We start from the raw sequence: 23,716 nt of genomic DNA, 5'->3' as shown, positions 1-23,716 counted from the left end.
ACAGTTGGGTATTTTAAAATTTGAGTTGGTCCATACCATAATTTTTTTGTCTTAAAAGTAGGTCTTCATTTTCATTATGTACTTACAGTATCACTCTCTTTTCCTAGGTTGTCCTTCAGAGGAGTATGGAACGAGTACAGTCCTTTTTTCTAAGAAATAAATGCCGTCTTCCTCTCAATCCAAGTCTTGTTGCAAAAGAATTAAATATTAAGGTGACATATAAAATACTAATAAGTTCGTATTACACTTGAAAATAATTTGTGGGGAAAAAATGTATAGAAAGAAAGCAAATGGGCTGATATACTTAAGGCAAATGAGGATAACATCTGCATAGGTTGGTTATAAATATTTATGGATGTCTGTGTAAGATCCTTATTTACCTCAGTATATTTTTACTTAATCATTGTTCCTGAAAGAAAAAGCAATATAAAATTATTTGCTGTCTCAAAATAAATTATTTTTTACTATGGTATAATAGCTACCTTGTAGGCATATGTTATAATTCCAGTCACCGATAGCGTTTTCTTTTCCTCCCATGTGAATGGTCAGAAAGACTCTTCCCAGGTTTATAACACTTTTTAGAGCCATCAAAAAGTAGTTGAATCATCAGCATTGAGTAATTTTATTTCAAAATGGGCCAGTCGTTATGCAAATAGTGGATTTTCTCTTAATGAATTCAGCAAAAGCAACCAATTAATTAATCCATTAGTGTCTGTGGTTTTGAAAGGCTAGCGTTACAAGTATCCATAAAGGGGTCTCAGATTTGATTTCTTTTTAAGTTGATATATGGCTGCTCTTTACTGAAATTTAACAGTGGGTGCGTGAGTTGTATGTCATTGGTGGGGCCGGGGGGTCACATTTTCTCCTTGGGTTTTGTTTGTTTCCCTTAATTGGTCTATCTTAAATTAGTTTTTTTTAACCAGTTTGATTTTAAAATAAGATTTGATCTTTGATAATGAAATTTTTAAATTTAGTGTCACTATTTGATTGCATGGCTAATTATTAATTATAAGAGTACCATAAATAGGAGAAGTAGAGATCTTATCCCAGATCATAGTACTTTAGAGGAAAGATAAGAATATACAAAATTTTGTCCTCTTTTGAGGAATTATGATGCTTTTAAAGCTTACACTGTTAGTAATTTATGTCTCAAGTTTTTAAAGTTTTGCTTCTCGTCTGGAGAGTAGTAGATGATGTTTTACTCATGCTATGTTTAAGTTTCAAAAAGTATTTTTAAATACCTCTTGTCTGCTGGATGATCTGAAAAGCACTTCACATGTGTTATTTCATTTGCCATAGTTCAGAGGAACAAGTGAAAGGAGAAATGCTTAGGACAAAAAAATCTTTTTTTTTTTTTTTAAGATTTTATTTATTTACTTGATAGAGAGGGAACACATGCCGGGGGAGTGGGAGAGGGAGAAGCAGGCTTCCCGCTGAGCAGGGAGCCCAATGTGGGGCTCCATCCCAGGACGCTGGAATCATGACCTGAGCAGAAGGCAGACGCTTAATGACTAAGCCACCCAGGTGCCCCAGGACAAAAAATCTTAAACCCATTTTTATTCCAGTGTTACCTTTCTAATGCATAACATGTTGTATTTGTAGTCATGTTCCTTCTTCAGTTCTAATGCTGTGCCCCTAAAAGTGACAATGGTGAATGCTGATCCAATGGGGGAAGAAATTAATGTCATGTTTAAGGTGAGCGAAATAAATAAGGTTGCTTTGTTTTTATTTTGTTTTATTTTTTTAAGATTTTATTTATTTGAGAGAGAGCACAGGCGGGAGGGAGGGGCAGAGGGAGAGGCAGACTCCCTGCTGATCAGGGAGCCCAGTGCAGGTTCATCTTAGGACCCCAGAATCATGACCTGAGCTAAAGGCAGACACTTAACCGACTGAGCCACCCAAGCACCCCAAGGTTACTTTGTTTTTATATGGTACTTTAAAAATTCTTTTCTCAAATTCCTTTTCCAAATTGCAAATGTAATTTTATTTAATATTTAATTAAATTGAGTAGTTCTGTGAAAAATTATTGCTGACATAAACTGTTTCTGAACAGATTTGGGAACAAATACAACTCTGGGCCAGAGCTGCTACATACGGCTGTGCTGGTTGAGCACATCATTACTTTAGCAGGCAGTGCCTTTCACACAGATTATGATGTGAATGGTACCCCATAGAGTTGTATAGCGTGAAACTGTACAACCATGAGCAATGGCACTGGCTTTTCGAAACATAAAACATATAACTTGCGGGAAACAGCAGGAGTGGAATACTACAGAGTAATCTATGACCAAAGTTCTGGTGTTGTGATCATAATTTGTATATTTTTAAGAAAGAATGGAGAGTTTTAGTTAATTCAATGAGTTCAGTCAGTGCAGGTTCATATGTATATAAAAGATGGCTCAAGAGAAGCTATCTTTATGAATACGTACAGATGTGTATATGTGTATGTATGTATAATCTGTATATATGTGTGTGTGTGTGTGTATATATATATAGCAGGTTCTCATAACTCAAATCTGATTTAGGACTATATTTTACTGATGTATTTGCCTTTTCCTAAAACAGTACCATCTGTTTGAATACAGAAATTTTGTATGTTAAGTTTTAATATTTGTTAGGGCTAATCTCCCCTAATTTATTTTATTTTTTTGTAATTTCCTTGACTGGTCTCAAAAAATGTATTCATCATTATGTGTTTTAAAGTTATTTTGTCCAGTTTAAAAAAGAAAATGAAAAATTGATGTGATTCCAGCTAGAATTAATTCGTTTGGGGAAGGTTAACTTTTTTAATTTTTATTTTTTTTAAGTAAACCTTTAGTTTGAGATAATTGTAGATTCAGTCTGTTGTAAGAAATTATACAGAGATCCTAAGTATCCTTTACCCAGTTTCCCTCAATGTAACATCTTGCAAAACTATCATACAATATCACAATCAGGATATTGGCATTGATACAGTCAAGGTAAGGAATATTTTGATCGTGACAGAGATCCTCCATTTTGCCCTTTTAAAAAATTGAATATGATTCACATACCATAAAATCTAACCTTTTAAAAAGTGTATTGTTCAAGAAACCGAGACATGAAGAAGTCAAGTAATTTCCTCTGGAATGCTGTAGAAAAATAAAAGGCAGTTCTGTTTCATCACTCTTTCCACCATTTCCCCCTACCCCTGCCTTTTACAGTATATAACATAGTAAGTCTTTTGGAAAGGTACAGGTTTCATTTTGTTTCCTTGATTTCAAGGTTGGTGAAGATCTTCGGCAAGATATGTTAGCTTTACAGATGATAAAGATTATGGACAAGATCTGGCTTAAAGAAGGACTAGATCTGAGGATGGTAATTTTCAAATGCCTCTCAACTGGCAGAGATCGAGGTATGTCTGTCAGCTCTGTTTTGGTGTCTTATTATTTCTTTTTATGAACTTAGCTCAGAGTATACCTGTCCTGAGGGAGTCCTGATGCTGGTACACTATGATTGCAGTTGTTTCTTACTTTAATTTAGTGTTACTTTACTGATTTATTTGTTCACAATGAAATAACTCATTGAATAGCCCTAATAAATGCTTTGCAGTAACCAGAGGGTCCCATTGATTGACTGAATGAGGACTTTATGGTCTTTAGCTTTTAATTTAAAATTAAGATGTCTAAGTTAAACCAATTCTGATTTCATTTCTGCAAAATAATATAATGGTGTCAAAAATTTTTTCTACTTTAGCACAGGCTTCATCTTATTATCTTATTGAATAAGTTTTCTTCCTTACCACATGTGTTTAGTGTGAATAATAAAAGCACTACACCCAGAAATATTGTGATAATTAAAAGATAATGAATGTAAAACACCCCAGTATCTGATATATATTAGGTGCTAAATAAATTGTAACCATTATCGTTACTCTTATTCAACGAATGTTTGTTGTTGATCTACCATCTACAAAATGCTAATACCATGTAGTGTTTATATTTAGAGGGAAGCAATTAAAGACATATAAAGTAATTTGAAAATGCTTTAATAAGGGGCGCCTGGGTGGCTCAGTCGTTAAGCGTCTGCCTTCGTCTCAGGTCATGATCCCAGGGTCCTGGGATCGAGCCCCGCATCGGGCTCCCTGCTCAGTGGGAAGCCTGCTTCTCCCTCTCCCACTCCCCCTGCTTGTGTTCCCTCTCTCATTTTCTCTCTCTCTGTCAAATAAAATCTTTCAAAAAAAAAGAAAGAAAGAAAATGCTTTAATAAGCTAAAAGCTATAAGAGAATTTTTAAAAGATATTATTTATCTATCAGAGAAAGAGAGAGAGCAAAAGCAGAGGGAGAAGCAGGCTCCTCACTGAACGAGAAGGCCGATGAGCGACTCTATCCCAGGACCCTGGGATCATGACCTGAGCCTAAGACATATGCTTAGCTGACTGAGCCATCCAGGAGTCCCTAAAAACTCTAAGAGAATTAACAAAGGCAGTGCTGTGGGGTTTTTAAGGAGGGAAAGAACATTTATAGTTGATGGAAATGAGAAATGCTTCTCAGATTCTAATCACAGGCACCAGAAAGTCACCTGAAGAATTATCTAGTCATCCTTATAATATTTGCCATTCACTATGCTTAAATGCCTATAGTGAAGGAAATTTACTGCATTTCAATGTAGTCCTATCCTGGATAACTCTGATGGCTGTAGAGTTTTTCTTGTATTCTGGTGAATGGGAACTGACTCCTAGTGTCTTCTATTCATCAGTTCCAGTTCTGTTTATAGACTTTCATGTAATTAAGTCAAATCCTTCTTTGTGATGATGAATATTATGGCCTCAGATCCTGAGTTCCACATTTTTCAGCCATTTGTCACATATAGCTTTAGATTACCTTATTATCTGATTGTTCCCACTGTAAAACAGGGCTCAAGTGATTCAGTCTCTGAGAATGGCACCTGGATTTTGTAGAATGCAAAGTAGGCAAAGTATTGCACGTGCAGAACTTACAAATAAAACCATCATACTAGTTCCTGCTACATCATGTTGTGGCCATTCTGTACTTGTACATTTTGTATCTTACACCCAAGTAGAGGACCTTTAACTTTCTTGTTGTATTTGATCCATTACTTTTCACCCTCTTGGATTCTTTTTAAAATCTGAGTTTTGTTATCTGTCATTGAACCTCCTAGTTTGTGTCATGAACTGATTTGAAGCACATATATTCTGTAGCTTCTGCTAAGTTATTGAAGAAAATGTTTACTAAGAGAGGACCAAGGACCAGCCCTTGTGTCACGTCACTAGAGACATGAGATTTCCTTTCAGGTGATTGCTAAATCTTTAGGTACTTGTATTTTACTTGGGACTCATCTACTTCATTGTGTTCTCAACTACTCCACATTTCTCCATTTTATCCTTATCACTTTCCTTTCTCAATTTAGGATGTACAGGCTTTATCTTGTCAAAAAGGAGATCAGGTCAATTTAAGAATTCTTGCCGGGAAAAAAAAAGAATTCTTGCTGGTTGGGGGCGCCTGGGTGGCTCAATCGGTTGGGCCTCTGACTCTTGGTCTCAGCTCAGGTCATGATCTCAAGGGTTGTGGGATGGAGCCCCACATCAGGCTCTGCACTCAGCAGGGAGTCTGTTTGAACATTCTCTCCCTCTGCCCCTTCCCCCACTCATATGCATGCACTCTCTTGTTCTGTCTTTCTAAAATAAATAAAATCTCAAGCATTCTTGCTGGTTAAAAAAAAAAAAGAATTCTTGCTGGTTGGTTTTGTAAGTGTAAGTTGTTTTATTAAATAAGATTCCTCAGTGAGAGCCTACCATTTCATTAGGTTGCCTTTTCTGTCACCACACTTATTTCATATAGTTGCACTTCTTCTTTCTTCTTATGGAATGCCTTGTAACTTTGGAGGCATTCAGATTCCTCTTGTTTTTTATGTTGTTTCTAACTAATGGTTAAGTGCTTACTTTGTGTCTTGCTCTGGCCTAAGCTTTTTCATTTGTGTTAACCTCACAAGTATCCTTATTTTTCAGATGAAATCACATCCATATCCTCTGTGAAGTTTTAACTAGTATTTCAGTGTTTCTAGTAATCCCTCACTTTCTCAGACTCAACAGTTGTCTAAATATTCACCAGATATTTACTGGTGTATCTTTCCTCCTCCCCGGATTGATTTTAAGTTCTCTCAAGGTAGGGACCATACCTTACAAGGCTAGTAGTGCATTGAATATTTTATAAACTTTAGTCCACTGTTTTAGCACATAGTAATTTATATGTATGTATATTTGATTATGAAATTAGAAATTTGTATGTATATTAAAAATTTGATTAAACATAGTCATAGAATCAAGGTGCAGGTACTCATTGAAAAAGGATGGCACTGTGAACTATAAACTAGATGATGCAACCAAAACAACATAAAAGATCCCAATGAATTCATTATTCATTGTGTGACCAGACTGCTAGGATTACAAACTGGCCCTGCATACTTTCTTTTGGGGTGGTCTGAAGGCCTTGGCCAACTTGGTTTCTTCCAGTAATTTTGTCTGAAGCAGGTCTCTCTGTCCATATCTTTTATTTTGGCACCAGTGCATCTCCTTGATTTTGAAAATATGTAAAACTAATTTTTTAACTATAGAAATAATACATGCACATAGTAAATGTAGCATGTAATAGAACTTATTTATTTGAAAGAGAGTGTGAGTGGGAGATGGCAGGGGGACAAGGGGCAGGGGGAGAGGGAGAAGCAGGCTCCCTGCTCAGTTTTAGGACTCTGAGTTCATGACCTGAGCTGAAGGCAGACACTTAACCAACTGAGCCACCCAGGCATCCCAGTCTTTCTTTTAAGCACAAAAGGACAGTCCTCTATCTGGATTTTGTATTTAAAGCTTATTTTAGAGCATAAGCACATAAAGATCTACTTCATTGTATTCCCTTATGTAGATGTCCCATAATATATTAATTTGATACTTGTTTTAAAAGTAGAGGAAAAAAAAATGATTTGCCTAGCCAGGCATTTACATTTCATGTAGGAAAGCGAAACACATACTTAATACTTAAATATGTCACAAGGACAATCTTAATCTATTCTTCCCTTTGAAAGGGCTTAGTGTACTCTGAAACACTCCATCATTGCCCAAATACATGATCAGAGTAAGTTTATTAACTAAGTAACTTTACTAAGTCAGTATCATCTAATTTGTAATTAAAATTGTTATTCTTGCAGGGGGGTGGTGCGTAGTACATGGTTGTACAGATTATGGAGCCTCAAAGTCAAGTTCAACTGTTAAATTTTGGGTGCTTCTGAAAATAAAAAATTATTTTGATTTCTCAAATTTTCTAGCATGGGCTGCCAGACTTGATTTTTTAAAAATAATTCCTAACTGATGTCTTATGTCAAAGATTGAAAGCTATAAATTTTTTAAAGGCTTACTTTTGGGGAGATATTTTTACGTAGCTTGATGTTTTGTTGTTAAAGGTATGGTGGAGCTAGTTCCTGCTTCAGATACCCTCAGGAAAATCCAAGTGGAATATGGTGTGACCGGATCCTTTAAAGATAAACCCCTTGCAGAGTGGTTGAGAAAATACAATCCTTCTGAAGAGGAATATGAAAAGGTGATTGGCAAGTCTTCTTATTCCAGATAACTTTGTCAAAAATGTATTACATAGGTCATAAATGCTTTCATCTTCCAGCCATGTAGTCTAAGTTGTGAAAACAGTGTCTTTCTCTAAGTTAAAAAAAAAATTTATATATATATATGTTTGTGTATAAACAGTGCATTTAATGGCAAGAATCTGAGTGAAACCAATGCCTAATAACCCCCAAAACATTCCAAGCATGCATTTAGAAGCCAGCAAAACAGAGGTATTTTCATGACCCAGAATGTTATATTTAACAAAGATCTTGGGAAAAGTTTTGGAAATGAGTAAGACTGCTGTATCGTATGGAGTTGAGAGGAAAATTATGGGCCAGACTCTCTGAGCTTGAACTTAGGTTCCAAGTCACCAAGTATTGAGCCTTGGTCAAAGTATTAACCTCTTTTATGCCTCAGTGACCTGGGATATAAAATAGTATACGTTATGGTATTATAGTACTTTTTTTTTTTTTTTTGGTATTATAGTATGTATTATGGCTGTAAAAAATAATAGCACTATAAGGCTATTGTAAGATTTAGATGAATTTATATAGAAAGCCCTACACAGAGTTAAATTCTGTAGTTGATAGCTGTTATTATTAGAGGTGTCAATTTTTTGTTTCAGCATACTTTTGAATTCTGTAATAGGAAAGGGAAATCTCAGGGTGGCTCAGTCGGTAGTGTGTGACTTTTTTTTTTAAGATTTATTTATTTTAGAGAGAGTGCATGTGAGCGCACCAGTGGGGGGAGGGGCAGAGGGAGAAAGGGGAGAGAGAATCTTCAAGCAGACTCCCTGCTGCAGGAGCCAAATGCTGGGCTCAATCCCACCACCCATGAGAACATGACTTAAGCTAAAACCAAGAGTTAGACATTTAACCGACTGAGCCAGCTAGGTGCCCCATGCATGACCTTAGGGTTGTGAGTTCAAGCCCCATGTCGGTGGAGGGGGGAGTAGAGTTTACTTAAGGAAAAAAAAATGGGGGAAAAAGGGAAAGGGAAATCTCTTAGGACATAAGGCCTCTAATGATCCTAAATTGGCCTAAGAAAGACTTAAGAATACTTTTTTTTTTTCAAGAACACTTTCAAAGGCAATGTAAGGAGATCTCAGTTTTAATATCATTTGCCCACCTACTTTATGTCAAGTCATTAATGTATCACATTTACCAATACATACAAAGTCTATCTGTTGACCTAAGAAGATAGAGGAATTTTGCCCTTTGTTAGTATTTTAAACTGTTTAAGATCACTCCCTTTTCTTACGTTTGGTGTGGGGAAGGCAGTGCAACAGAAGCCTATACTTGTATATAGTAATGTTGGCTCTTTTGTGGTTCTGAGAAAGTGGTTTGACGCTAAATAATTGTCAGATAACATACGTTGAGTGCCTTTTATGCATTTAACTCTCAATGTCCTTTACTAAGAGAGAATATAACATACAGGAGTCATTTTGCTTGGGGTGAATCTTGGGTCTGCCACTTAAAAATTATGTGATCTTGGGCAAAGAACTTCTGTGTTTCAGTTTCCCTCATACATAAAATGACAGTCATAATCATGCCCATGTCATAGAGTGTGCATGTACATGCATGTGTGTAGGTGTGTAGAAAGAGTAGTGCCTGGTTTGTGGTAAGTGCTGTGTAAACATTTGCTCTTACCGTCATCAGTAATGATTTCTGGGGAGTTATGAAATAACCACATGGACATGTAGAGCCATATGACTGCTCAGTTCAGAAATGTAGCAGCTTGAGAATAAATTAAATGCACATGCTTTAGGTAAAAATACTCATTGTGTACATCTTGCTGCATCCTTCTGTATGATACGATGTTAGTAATTTAATCCCCAGGGCAGGCAAGACTGAAGTGAAAGAAGAGCTCCATCTTTGAAAAACTTGCAGGTGTGACACATAAGGAGTCAACAAAACACATTAATTATATTACTGTATGTTTAAAGATACAAGCTGACTTTCTTCATACATGCCCTCCCTATAAGCCAAAAAAGGGAAAAATATTCTTTTATTCAGATTAATCTTTGTCACAGTGTTAACACTACTTGTACGAAACAACAGAGCCTGTGAGAGCAGAGTTCCACAGAGTGATTCTTAAAAGATGTTCAAAGGCAGCACATATCCTAAGTAGGGACTGGCAGTATCTCTGCCTGTTAAAAGACAGTAGCTAGAGAGAAAGGGCAGTAACCACATTTAGAAGGGTGTTTTTGTTTTCGAAATAAGACAAGGCTGGCTTTTGTTACCATAACCTAGTCTATAAGCTGTTGAAAAATGAATTACGGTAGTGTTTTCAAAGGGTGATGAACTACTTTAATCTTTATAACCTGCCTCCTTTAAAAATATTTTTTTTCTAAAATAATTTTATATCTTTATTATAGGCTTCTGAAAATTTTATCTATTCTTGTGCTGGATGCTGTGTAGCCACCTATGTTCTAGGCATCTGTGATCGACACAATGATAATATAATGCTTCGAAGCACAGGGCACATGTTTCATATTGACTTTGGAAAGTTTTTGGGCCATGCACAAATGTTTGGCAGCTTCAAAAGGTACTAATTTAGTATTGTTATTGTTGTTGCTAAAGAAAAGAAGGGCACTTTTTTTTTTTTTAAACAAGTACCCCCGGGGGCGCCTGGGTGGCTCAATCAGTAGGGCATCCAACTCCTGATCTCAGGGTTGTGAGTTCAAGCCCCACTTTTGGTGTGGAGCCTACCTTAAAAAAACAAAAACAAGAAAAACAAGTACTCCAGGTAATCCTGAAGCAGGTTTCCACATTGTGGATCACTTTTCAAAAGGTATTAATAAAATTATCTATATCCATCCATCACGTGTATATATATCTGGAAGAGTTTCCATAATTTTACTTGAAGGAAAAAGAAATCGACTTCTTTTACCACACGATGGTTAAGGCTTTGGTGGTTTTAATGTCAGCCTCTCTACAATCTATTCCTTCTCCACTTTTCCTGTCCACTTTTTTCTTCCTAAAAAAACTGAAGTTGTTGGTTTTTTTTCTCAGATTAATTCAAGAGGTCATTGATTTCAAGTTCAGTCATTTCAAGTAATGCTAAAGGTGTTTTCATTTTGATAGGATCAGAATTTTATTTAAGATTGATGTCTTTGTGTATTTTGAGGAACCTTTCTTTTGACACATTTAGCCATAACATTGATTTTAATTAGTGGACACAACTATTTTATTTTATTTTATTTTATTTTAAGATTTTATTTTTTTATTTGACAGAGAGCACAAGCAGTGGGGAGAGGAGGAGTGGCAGGGAGAGGGAGAAGCAGACTCTCTGCCAAGCAGGGACCCCAATGTAGGGCTCAATCCCAGGACCCCAGGATCATGACCTGAGCCAAAGGCAGACGCTTAACTGACACTGAGATACCCAGGTGCCCCTGGACACAACTTACTTTAAAAGAAAGGCACATTTTCACAAATTAATGTCCCCAAACTTGCCTCCTTTCTTGTTGTTTTTTGGCTTTTAGCTCCCATTGAGCCTGACTAGGGATTAAAAAAGACCCTAAGAGATGACTTTTTTTTTTTTTTTTAAAGATTTTATTTATTTGACACAGAAAGACAGCCAGCGAGAGAGGGAACACAAGCAGGGGGAGTGGGAGAGGAAGAAGCAGGCTCATAGCGGAGGAGCCCAATGTGGGGCTTGATCCCATAACGCCGGGATCACGCCCTAAGCCGAAGGCAGACGCTTAACGATTGAGCCACCCAGGCGCCCCCTAAGAGATGACTTGACCATGTAGTAGATAAGAATATGTGTGTGTGTGTGTGTGTGCGTGTGTGTGTGTAGTAACCTTTGTTGAAATGAATTAAGGTATATTTAACTAGTTAGAGGTACCTATTAGAAATGTTCCCATTTGTATAATGGTAATGAGTGCCAAATTTTTCTCTCTGTATATTTGTAACTACTGTTTGATCTCTATTTGAGTGTGAGGGTTTATAAATATCATCTTGGAAAAAATTATATATGTGTTCTATCTAAATAATGAGATTGATTATATGATGGCTTTCATGAAAATGCAAATTTAGAAGTTTTAATGCAGATTCAAACCTGCCTGATTCTAAATTTCCCAATTGGAAATTGCTATGGCTCAGATAGATTAGTTCAATAACCATGTGGTAACAAAAGCACTATTTGAATATCTTCTGTAAATAATACTTTTTGTTGTATACTTTCTTTTTAAATAGGGATCGGGCTCCTTTTGTGCTGACCTCTGATATGGCGTATGTCATTAATGGGGGTGAAAAGCCTACCATTCGTTTCCAGTTGTTTGTGGACCTCTGTTGTCAGGCCTACAACTTAATAAGAAAACAGACAAACCTCTTTCTTAACCTCCTTTCACTGGTAACTATTCTTTTACAAGACTTTAATTTACATTAATGCTCTGTGTTTCAATATCTAAAGAAGGGTATTTTGGAATAAAATTTACTGTAGTTTCAAATGTCAGAAATACTATCAAAATATTCAAAAATTGCTGCTATGTAAAATATGCCAGACACCATTTATATAAAATACAAAACCGAAGTCACATCTGCCCTGGGGGTGAGGAGTAAAAGTAACTGCAAGGGACCCCAAGAGAGTCATCTGGGATGCTGGAACATATTTTGTATCTTAATTTGGGTGTGTTCAGATTTCTATACTTTTCTGGATGTGTCTTAAGTTAAAAGTAAACCTCCGCTATGATTATTTTGACTGAACTTGATAAAACAGAGGACTAGATAAAAGGTCTGGATTTCACAGGTTTTATTCCATAAACTGGCTTTGTGACTTCCAACAATTGACTTACTTGACCTCAATTTTTCTCATTTATAACTGAATCACTTAGGTCCCTATAAGACTAATATAAACTCCTCAAAACTATGATTGTTTGCTGTAGTTCTAATTACTTGGCCAGCTTTTAAGGGTTGGGGCGGGGGGGACACAGACTTTTAAAAAGTTTAACTCACAAACTCTTTTTCCCTTTCTATAGATGATTCCTTCAGGGTTACCAGAACTTACAAGTATTCAAGACTTGAAGTATGTTAGAGATGCACTTCAACCGCAAACTACAGATGCAGAAGCTACAATTTTCTTTACTAGGTAAGGCATATTTAAATAAATTAGAGAAGGCACAGAGCTTTGATTGGTTTTCCTTAGTTTAAACAAATGCTGTATATCAAAAATCTGATTTTTAGGAAATAATTGTGATTCACAGTATTGGCAAGTAGGCTTATCAAAAGTATATTTTATGTCAGAAGTTTATTTACTGAGTAAATGTAAAGGATTTGCAATAACACTTTAAATTTATTTTAAAATGACTCAAGTTTTATTTAGTATATGACTTGAATTATAAACATCCTATTTATGAACTTTCTGGAAAGCATATTTCCTGTAGTGCCAAGTACAAAGTTTTTGTTCTTTTTTTTTCTAAAATAATATCTGTACTAATCTGTTTTTCAAGATTTTGCCTAAACAATTTTCATGGATACCATAAATACTTAAAACTGCAAACTCTGGGACACTGCTCTAGTAAATTTTTACTCTATGATGTAGTATTAAAACACATATACTGATTATTGGCATTTGAACTTGTCATTTTTGCTTTAAAGGCAGATCTTCCTGGCAAATGTGTTCTAAAAGTCTGGTGACCAGGTTGGCCACTATCTAGTGGTACCACCTCATTATTATGCCACAGCAGGGAGGGACCTATGAGCTCATGTTCTTTTTTCTTTTTTCTCTTGCTTTCTTCCTCTCAGTGGAAAAGATAGAAAACTGGACTGGACTTCCCTAGTCTCAAGAGTCTGGGCTGAATTGAATTGAAGGAAGCTGGCTTTTGTATAGCCTTCCAAACTAATCCTGATAATTTAGGTATTGATGGGTTTTGTTCTGTTTTTCAAAAGAGATTCATTGGTGCCTGTGGGCAAAACTATAAAGCAGGCATGTATTAGTTCGCTTGAGCGGCCATAACAAAATACCATAGACAACATGGCTTAAACGATAAACACTTACTTTCTCTTACTTCTAAAGGCTGGGAAGTCCAAGATCAAGGTGCCAGCTCATTCACTTCCTGGTGAGGGCTCTAGCTTACAGACAACTGCCTTCTCGTTGTTTCCTCACAGAAAGGAAGGAGATAAAGAGCAAGAAAGCATAAACTTTCTTGTCTCTTCTTATAAGAACACTAATCTTATTGGATCAGAACTTTATCCTTAAGACCTCATCAAATCTTAATTACTGACTCCATAAAGGCCCTATGGGGTTGGGTCTCAACATAGGAATTTTGGAGGATACAAATATTCGGTCCATAGCAAAGCGGGAACCTTTGTGTGAGGTTCTAGACTATTCTTTTTGAATCTTTTTCCTCTTTCTGGATTTCTTTATCCTGCTTCTGAGACTTCTTGTTTCTTTTGCATGCCTAAAATGTTTTATCCAAGCCTGCTTTCCAGATATATCCCCGTCAAACTCCCTATCCTGTCAAAACTTCTTTCTCCAACTGAGGGAAATTATGATTGTCTGAAGGAATCTGATACCAGATTCTCCAACTGTTTGATAGAAAGATTTTATTAAATTTGGATTACTTTCGATGCTTCCTTCTATACCTGTTTAGTTGTCAACTTCCCTGTTTATTAAAAGGGAATTAAATAATGATCATCTTTTTTGGCATTATACCAGTCATCTTCTATCCCTCATAGTTTTTTAGTTAGTGTTAGATCCCACAGAGCTCAAGAAATACAGCATCATTCCTTGGGAGGCAGTGGGATGGGATGGAATAGAGATTTTCTTGTACTAAAATGTTTTGTTGGGATGCAATATCTTTTAATGGGTTTTTGGCTTAAAGAACAAAGGAAATCCTTGGCAAAGTGAGAATCTGCTTAATATTTTAAAAGGAATGACAATGGGGGTGCCGACTGGCTCAGGCAGTAGAGCATGTGACTCTTGGTCTCAGGATCATGAGTTCAAGCTCCATGTTGGGCCTAGAGCTCACTTTGGGGGGGTTGGAGAGAGAATCTTAAGGAGCCCAACAGAGGGCTCGATCTCACAACCCTGCGATCATAACCTGAGCAGAAATCAAGAGTTGGATGATTAACTGACTGAGCCACCCAGGCGCCCCAAGGTTCTAGAGCTTACTTTAATAAAAGAACATTTGTATCTCTTGATTGATAGATAGGTAGATTAAAAAAAAAAAAAGAATTTGAGGGGCTCCTGGCTGGATGGATTGTGTGACTCTTGATCTCAGGGTTATAAGTTTGAGCCCCACATTGGGTGCAGAGATTAAAAATAAAATCTTAAAAAAATTTTTTAAAAAGGAATGAAAATGTTTTTTCATCCTTTATTATTTTCAAAGAACTGAACATGTTTTCTTGTGAACATTTACTATTAACATATTTTCCAATTATTTTGTAGGCTTATTGAATCAAGTTTGGGAAGCATTGCCACAAAGTTTAACTTCTTCATTCACAATCTTGCTCAGTTGCGTTTTTCTGGTCTTCCTTCCAATGATGAGCCCATCCTTTCATTTTCACCCAAAACATACTCGTTTAGACAAGATGGTCGAATCAAGGAAGTCTCTGTTTTCACTTATCATAAGAAATACAACCCAGATAAACATTATGTAAGTTTGGTTTTGGTATTTGTAGAGACTCATGCATGCATTGTTGTTCTTTTCATACTTTTTTCTCCCATGGATGGCCCAAAAATAAATAAATATTTGAGGAATCCCTAATTGTTTTTTGGTATTTATTTCTTGGTAAATTTGCTCCCAAACCATGGGGGACAAATGATATTCTTCCTTCTGGAGACAAGATTTAAAAGGTGGTGCTCTTTTGCTTTTTTTCCTCTCTTCAATTTGTTCTTAATTTAAGGTAAAGCTTGCTCATTGTAACAAACTGAACCTATGTAAAAGCACATAAAGTCTTCAGTTCTCATTCTACTTTCTAGGGATGAAATATTATTAAACATACACACATATAAAATTCATCCTTAAACAAAATCAAGATCTTTAGTATGCTTCCCACCTCCCCATGGATAGCATTATCAACTGTTTTATTGCTGTTTTTCACCCTTGTGCTAATATTTTTATTGGGAAATACTTTACAGCATTGTCTTTAAGTTTTTGACAACCTGGTATCTTAGAAAGCAACTTTATTATTTTAATTTTCACCTATTTTATTGTTAGTAAATTTTTGTAAGTTTATTTAGCATTTTATCCTAACACCATTTTATTGAATATTCCATTTTTTTCCCCAATTGTTTATAATATAGATATTATAATGTTAGCATATTTTAAATGTATATCCCTGAATTTATATCTGGTCTTCTGTAGATAAATATTACTTTTTTCTACGCCAGTATTTTACTCTGCAAAGTACTGTGACTTTATAATACTTTAAATATCCAGTAAGACAAGTTTTCCCTCATCCTCCTGCCACCATAAATTTTGCCTTTCTCATTTACTCTCTTAAATGAACTTATTAATGTGTTCATCGGAAATGTACTAAATTTATAAATTTCAGGAAGTACATTTATTATATTTAATCCTGGAAATAAATGACTTTCACTTTCCAGTTCTTGTTTATATATCTTACAGTGGTTAATATCACTCTTTGATATAGTTAGACGTCTATAAATACAATGACTTTTATGTTTGCTGTTTCCTCTTGGTGACATATGTATTACTAGCACTGCGACTATATAGAATGGTCAAGTCGTAAACTTTCTGTCAGGAGAGGCTTTTTGTTTTGTTTTCTTAATCTAATGTGTTTGGGGTGTGGTTTCTTTTCAGATTTATGTAGTCCGAATTTTGAGGGAAGGACAGCTAGAGCCATCATTTGTGTTCCGGACTTTTGATGAATTTCAGGAACTTCACAATAAGCTCAGTATTATTTTTCCACTTTGGAAGTTACCAGGGTATGTTCCCATTTTTGTACATTAATCCTTTTTTTAATAGGAAACAATTACCAAGTGTCGGTCAAAAGCTTTCTGTAAACATTTAGTAAGATACAGTGGACCATGTGTGACTGACTTTCTTTTGTATCACAAGGGCCTGATAAAAGTACTATACATAGACAAGGAACTATAAGGTTTTCTTGAATGAATAAACAGTGAATAAATGATCAAGATCCTAAACTTAAAATTGGGGATTTTCTAGCTTTCTAATTACAGTTGAAGCTTTTTTTTTTTTTTAAATCATATTTGATTAGGTAAATCGTTACTTCAGCTACCTTTACAGTGAGGTCAAGGAACTTAGTTGAATCTTTTAATTTGTTGTCTCTACCATAGTCTGCAACATAAGATAATAATTTGGGATCTTGGTTTTCGAAAAGTCAGATTTTAAATCACTGCAGAAATAATTATGGCCATATTGAGCTCCTCTAAAAAATATAAGCTGAGGCATTGAGACTGTTGGTCAAAATCTTAGTACTTAGTTTTGTATCTGTTACCCTTTCAAAACCCTCATTTTTAACGTAGCTAATGACTAATAGATTTCTTGTGTCATGTTGCTCATATTCTTCTCAGACTAGATTTCAGAAGTAAAGAGTCAGCAAAGTGGGTATCAGAGTTTATTTCCACATGCAGTCTCATTTTTCATTGCCAACAAAATATGCAGAGTTAAGATTATTCTTGATTTGGACCCTATGTCACTTGTGGACCCAATGTTGACAGGGTATGGGACTGATATCAACAGTAACTGTGGCTGATTGAGTAATGATTGTTTTGGAGGATAAGATATGCATAAAATATTTGCGAATGGATTAATCTTTAGAAAAAATAGTAGAAAATAAGTAATAAATAGCAAAATAGTGTCTCTTTTGTGCCAAGGTTTAGAAAAGGCTAACAGGTACTTGAACTATTTTATCTCCAGTACTTTGAAATTACAAAAATTTACTTTCTAGAAGATTAAGATTCCACTTTGTATTTAAGTATTTTTTTTAAATATATATATATTTCTAAATAAATATTGTGCTTAGTTCTGTAAATACCTCCAAGTGAAATAGTTTAAATCCCCCCTGTGTTTTCTTTTGTAGCTTTCCTAATAGGATGGTTCTAGGAAGAACACACATAAAAGATGTAGCAGCCAAAAGGAAAATTGAGTTGAACAGTTACTTACAGAGTTTGATGAGTGCTTCAACGGATGTAGCAGAGGTGACTGTCCTAATTGAAAAAGAACATACTATTTTTTGTGCTGCATGACATTTAAATTAATAATTTTTTTTCCTCTTCTTTCTTAGTGTGATCTTGTTTGTACTTTTTTCCACCCGTTACTTCGTGATGAAAAAGCTGAAGGAATAGCTAGGTCTGCTGGTAAGATTATTTTTTCTCTTTATTGATAATTCATGGCTTCCCTATGACTTGCAAGTTATAATTTCTCCGTGAATGTAGTGAGAATGAGAGGAGGGTATTCCTTCTAAGCCTGTCAGTTTCTGGATAAACATAACTTTCCTAACAGAATGTGATTATTAAAGAAGTATAAAGCAGTGGCCTACTAGGTTATTTACCTTTCCTTTCCCCACATATGATGATCCCGGAATTAAAGCAGAAATTTTTTTGTCATAGTTTGTACTACTGTAAGCAAGAAAAAATAAAGATGAACGTATTTATATTTTCAGATGCAGGTCCCTTCAGTCCTACTCCAGGCCAAATTGGAGGAGCAGTGAAATTATCTATCTCTTACCGAAATGGTACTCTTTTCATCATGGTGATGCACATCAAAGACCTTGTGAGTGATTATAAATAATGATGATTGTGGAGGAAAACCTATACCTTGGTAGGAAGTGTTACTATTAAAGAAAAACTTTTCTTTATAGGTTACTGAGGATGGAGCAGACCCAAATCCATACGTCAAAACATACCTACTCCCAGATACCCACAAAACATCCAAACGTAAAACCAAAATTTCACGAAAAACTAGGAATCCAACATTCAATGAGATGGTAAGTTAAAATCATCTAAAAATGTCCTAGATTTGTTCTTTCGAGATTTTAAGTTTTAAACACTTTAAATTTAAAAGTTTTAGGTACCAGTTGCAGAGGTATTTATGTACTAGTAAAGCCAATCAATAGCAGTGTAGTGATATTTATCAAAATGTTGCAGAATTGAACCTGCCATCATTGACCCTTATGTTTTAAAAAGGTCTTAGTGATTATCTTCAACCACCTTTCCAGTGTTTGAACCTCCTCTACAACATTTTCAAAAAGTGGTTGTCCAGTCTGTGCTGAAATACTTCCAGTCCATCCACTTTGTTTTGGGCAGTTCCAGCTCATCGATTTTTTTTTTTTTTTCAATACTGGGCTGAAATCTTCATTGCCTGTAGTTTGCACCTGTGGGTCTCACTTGGCCCACTTGGAACTACACAGAACTAACTGCGTTTATCCTTTTAAAACATCTTCACTACCTTTACCTTTGATAGGATGTAGTTTCAAAATCCTCCTCCTCCTCCTAATTCATTTTAATCTGTCAGCAACCCACTTCAGACAGAGTGCTCTAAACTAAAAGCAGTAAGCAAAGCATCGGCCGAACAGGATGGAGCAGAACTGTGACTCTGCTAAGCTACTCACGGTCAACATAGAAACTTACTCAACTATTAAAACCTGCTCTTAGTCAACTACTTTTTTAGGATAAACACCACATTATTTATGTACATTAACATTACATCCACACAAAAATGTCTGGGTAGAGATTTGGAAGGAAATAAATGTGGATTTTCATCAGTTTGTTAAAACCACAGAATGGCTTTTAGCTCTTGAAAAGCATATACAATGTTTGGTGAAGACAGATTGGTGTTATTCTCAAAAAGTAGTATTGGCTTTTTCCCTCGTTAGTAGTGTTGTACTTTCAAGAAATGAAATGTGGTCAGTTTTCAGTTTTTATTAGTTAAACAGTGAGAAGGACTAGATTACAGAGATGTTTCTCATAAGTTATGATGAGGCGTTGTTGAAAAAAATTCCAAATGTTGAATGTGGTGGTCAGAGCTTTTTAGCATTCCAGATTTGCTGTAAACTGTATCGGTAGTTGGTGAATTTGCATTGAAGTATGGATAATCAGAAATTATTTCATGGTATATAAAATCTAACAGAAAAAAAAAAGACATCAAAAAGAAATTCTAATCCCTCATTTTTTTGTAAAATAGTTACATTATCCCCACTTGCTTCCTTCCAGTCTCTTTCCCAGGTATCGGATCATCTCAAGGCATGCCGCCTTGTAATTGCTTTTCCCTTCCCCATACCTCCATCTCCAAAAATCCATGTTTTCAGTTGTTACCCGTAATAATTTTCTACTCTGTGCATTTCTATATCAGACACGGAGGAATGATAATAAAATCCAAGACTCCTAAAATAGAAAATGTGCATCTAAAGTATGAGGCAAATTCTACTAGATGTGTCATGATCAATGTCATTAACTGTTGTCTCTTTAACTACTAATCTCACTTCTGTTTTTACTTAAAATAATCCAAGAAACCAACCAAACAAAAAATTTATAACTTACTGTTTTCTTTTTGCCTTTGCTGTAGCTTGTGTACAGTGGATACAGCAAAGAAACCCTAAGACAGAGAGAACTTCAACTCAGTGTTCTCAGTGCAGAGTCTCTGCGGGAGAATTTTTTCCTGGGTGGAGTGACCCTGCCTTTGAAAGATTTCAACTTGAGCAAAGAGACGGTTAAGTGGTATCAGCTGACTGCAGCAACCTATTTGTAAGCTAGTGAATTTCTGAGTTTTAGAAGCAAGAACAGTCATAAACACGTATACACACACAATTGGGAATTTTGCATAATATTTTTATACTTGGACAGAAATTATAAAGTAAATGTACTTACTGCATTTCAATGCATCTGTTGGACCAACAGTCACATAATTAACTTTTATGAACTTGTTGAAGCTGTTGCTGTTTTAAAGTCATAATACAGAATGCTATAAACCCTAAACTTAATATATAATAAGTCCTGAGAAAGACTCTGAGTGGGTGAAGGATTTAATCCTTCCTTGAGTAATTCAGAGTAATAGCTTTAGTTTGGTCAGATAGTACGATGTCAGTTCAGCCCTCTGTTTTGCATTGTTTCTTATTACACAGACTCAGCATGTTTTCCTGTTTTGCACCTTTTACAACCTTTACCACTGCGTGTGTTCACAAACACCAAAGGAAAGGAAAGGTGCAGGATGTTACCAGAAAATGCAGCTGCTATTCACAGGGCCGAAAGCAAAGCACAAATAATAGTGATGTTCAGAACTACTACGTAGTTTATAGAAGTAGTGGAATATAATACTGCTTTTTATCACCCATGTCTTTAAAATCTTTTCAGAATAAGTGCCAATCACTGAAGTTGTAAATAATGGTGCCTTAACTTCATCCGCTTCCCTGGCACTTCATTCTGATTTTTTCCTGACTTGATAAATAATTAGTAAGTAGTTCTCACTCACTTTCAACTTACTAAAGAATTATGTACATTTACTAATGTTTTTCCCACAGAAAGATGATTTTTTTCTACTTCTCATGTGACTTAAACAGACATTTATGTTTTTGTTGCCCTGTAACTGAATGAGATTCATTGATGTAACTGTATGCTAAATGCCATCATTCCATTATAATCCTACATTTACTCCCAGGAGTGTGACTTGAACTTCGGTAATCCACCTCCATGTATCTGTACTCCACTTGCTCATTAAGCAAGTGAAAATTGTTCACTTACATACCCATTCCTGTTTAGTAAAACTCCATGAATAGGGCGGACTCTTCACAGGAGGCCCAGGACAAGAATTCTAGGGTCCAGACTGAATTTTAATGTAGACTTTTATATCACATTTTGTCTTGTAAGCTGTCTTATATTTGTAAACATTATACATTCACATGAATTATTTTCCTTAATACAGTGGGATTCAGAATCGTAAGGGACATAATTGAAATTATTCTACAGTAACCATTAAGGATAAAATTCATTTTTATTATTCATTCAGCTGCACACATAATTTTGTGTTTCGTTTGAATAAATATGTTGATATATTAATTCTCATGGCTAGAATGGAATTTCAGACACTTTTTAAATGGTAATAGGGATTGTAGTAATCTAGTTGCTGTGAGATAACTGACAAAATATGCAATGAAGAATACCAACAGAGAAAGGACAATCTCCTATTCAGTTGCCCATAATTGTTATGAACTGTGCAGATGTTTAAAGTAAATGGTAAAACCTAGAGAGCAGAAATAGAACAGCTGAGGATGTATCAGTGAGATAAGGTTACAAAATAAAAACACTTGAAATTTTTGGTGCCTAACACTAATGGTCCATTTGTAGGAAACCCCGTTAGGATGATATATGAATGTCTTTTTTCTTTTTTTTTTTTTTTTTAGTGTTAAAATATGTTGTCTATTTAATAACTTAATTAAAATGCAAATCAAAGCACCACCGTTAATTTACCTTTTCCACGTCCAGTTAACATTTCCTTAAAGAGTGTAAGTACTTTTGCAGATATAAAGAAGTGTTAGATATTTTCACTTAAGCTTTTAGGACCTAATTCCATTCCATGAATTGTCACTTAGCCACTGTAAAACAACAACAACAAACAAACAAAACCCAAGTCTGTCTTGGTAAAAGGTCATTGTTAATGGGACGCAGTATGTACTGCCTGTTTGCAGTCTGTTACAGCGGTGTCTTTTAGCACAAATAATAGAGCTAGAAAATGTGATGTCACTTTTCAATTACAAGAAATCTGGATTTCTTACCTAAAAATGTATATTATGATTAATACTGTACAGTTAACCAGAGTTCAGGACAAGTGGTAATGTTTTTCTTAATTTAACTCATTTTGTGCCTTCTTTGGTCATTAAAAAAAATACACATATTTTACATATATTTTAATATAAGTTATTTCTTTGTAAAACGCTAATCTTCAGCCCTTACCAAAAAAAAAAAAAAAAAAAAAGGGACAGAGGCGCCTCTTTGCACTACTACTTTAAGTAGATTTTAAATCAGTTTTTTTTAAACATTTTTTTAAAGCTTGCATTAAAGTAAATCTGAAGCAAAAGTTGAAACAAACTGGCCAAGACACTAATTTTTATGTATAATCACAATGTTTTATACCTGTCTTTACCGAGTAAAAATAATTATCTACATGTAAGTCCTGCACCAGAATCCTTTCCTCTTGCAGTGTTTTGGGATTCGAAAATAATGGTCTACTCCAAGAACCTGTCATTTTCTCTACTGAGGAGCCCAATGTAGAACTTGCACTGACATTTTCGTTACTGCCTTTATAAAAATCTGTAGGTAGCTGACTGTAAGGCATGTATGATCTTTGATAAAGTATTCTTTTATCTTTTCAAATTAAAGATGTATAAAAGTTCCAATATCTTGCCTTAAATTGGTTGACTGTTCTTTCTAGGATTCAAGTATTGTGGCATTTTAAAAAAATATACTCAATTTTGATACTTAGATTTCAGATCAGAAAGGACTAAAAGCCCCACTACCATAATCCATGGATTTACTTATATGCTGTTTGATTAGCAGTGCAAATATGAATGAATATGGCAAGTAGTCTCATCCATAAGAACCAAATACTTTAATTATATTAAGGTAGTAAAGATGTATAATATTTTTATTAATACCTTGAATATATTCAGTGCATTGAATGTGACTTCATAACTGTACTACGATTGTATTAAACTATTTCTGGAATAAAGGAACTGTGCTATCATTTCTTTTCTCATCAACATATTAACATTTTTGGTTCTAAACTTTGATATGAGCTCAGGGAGCCTGGCTGGCTCAGTTGGTAGAGCATGCAACTCTTGGTCTTGGGGTTGTTAAGTTCAAGCCCTTCTTTGGGTATAGAGTTTACTTAAAATATTTAAAAAATAAACTTTGATATGAGCTCACTGTTGTGTTCTTTGTATCTCACCCAGGAGTTTCGTAGGTTCAAAAATCCTGAATTTCCAACCTGACCTGTGAGTTGCCCCTAAAAATGACAAATTTGACTTCTGCCTATGGTTCTTTAAAACCAAACCATGGTTCTGGATTGCTACTTTGCCCCATCACCATTTCATATAATTGGAATGATGAAATATGCAATATTTACAGACTTCTGTAAGTATGGTTACCTTTGGTGGTTTACTTAAATATTACATAGTACAGTAAGAACATGTTCTGTACCTATCT

The 23,716-nt window shown here is 35.2% G+C and overlaps 1 protein-coding gene across 2 annotated transcripts in view; it reads left to right on the top strand.

The window, feature by feature from the left end:
• The window catches only part of PIK3C2A (phosphatidylinositol-4-phosphate 3-kinase catalytic subunit type 2 alpha), a 167,616-nt gene extending 144,376 nt beyond the window's left edge, over window positions 1–23,240 (top strand). For both annotated transcript variants that reach the window (XM_057317081.1, XM_026487210.4), the window contains 14 exons: window positions 108–212; window positions 1,603–1,695; window positions 3,244–3,373; window positions 7,432–7,568; window positions 9,966–10,135; window positions 11,788–11,944; window positions 12,570–12,679; window positions 14,981–15,188; window positions 16,359–16,483; window positions 17,602–17,719; window positions 17,806–17,878; window positions 18,184–18,293; window positions 18,382–18,507; window positions 20,085–23,240. In XM_057317081.1, the coding sequence (XP_057173064.1) occupies window positions 108–212; window positions 1,603–1,695; window positions 3,244–3,373; window positions 7,432–7,568; window positions 9,966–10,135; window positions 11,788–11,944; window positions 12,570–12,679; window positions 14,981–15,188; window positions 16,359–16,483; window positions 17,602–17,719; window positions 17,806–17,878; window positions 18,184–18,293; window positions 18,382–18,507; window positions 20,085–20,267 (1,845 nt within the window). In that variant the 3' untranslated portion in view covers window positions 20,268–23,240. The remainder of the gene's footprint in view (window positions 1–107; window positions 213–1,602; window positions 1,696–3,243; window positions 3,374–7,431; window positions 7,569–9,965; window positions 10,136–11,787; window positions 11,945–12,569; window positions 12,680–14,980; window positions 15,189–16,358; window positions 16,484–17,601; window positions 17,720–17,805; window positions 17,879–18,183; window positions 18,294–18,381; window positions 18,508–20,084) is intronic.
• The last annotated feature ends 476 nt before the right edge of the window (window positions 23,241–23,716 follow it).

Source organism: Ursus arctos, unplaced genomic scaffold (genome assembly GCF_023065955.2).
Source record: "Ursus arctos isolate Adak ecotype North America unplaced genomic scaffold, UrsArc2.0 scaffold_23, whole genome shotgun sequence".
Lineage (NCBI taxonomy): Eukaryota > Metazoa > Chordata > Mammalia > Carnivora > Ursidae > Ursus > Ursus arctos.
This window is presented reverse-complemented; position numbering and strand designations above follow the sequence as displayed.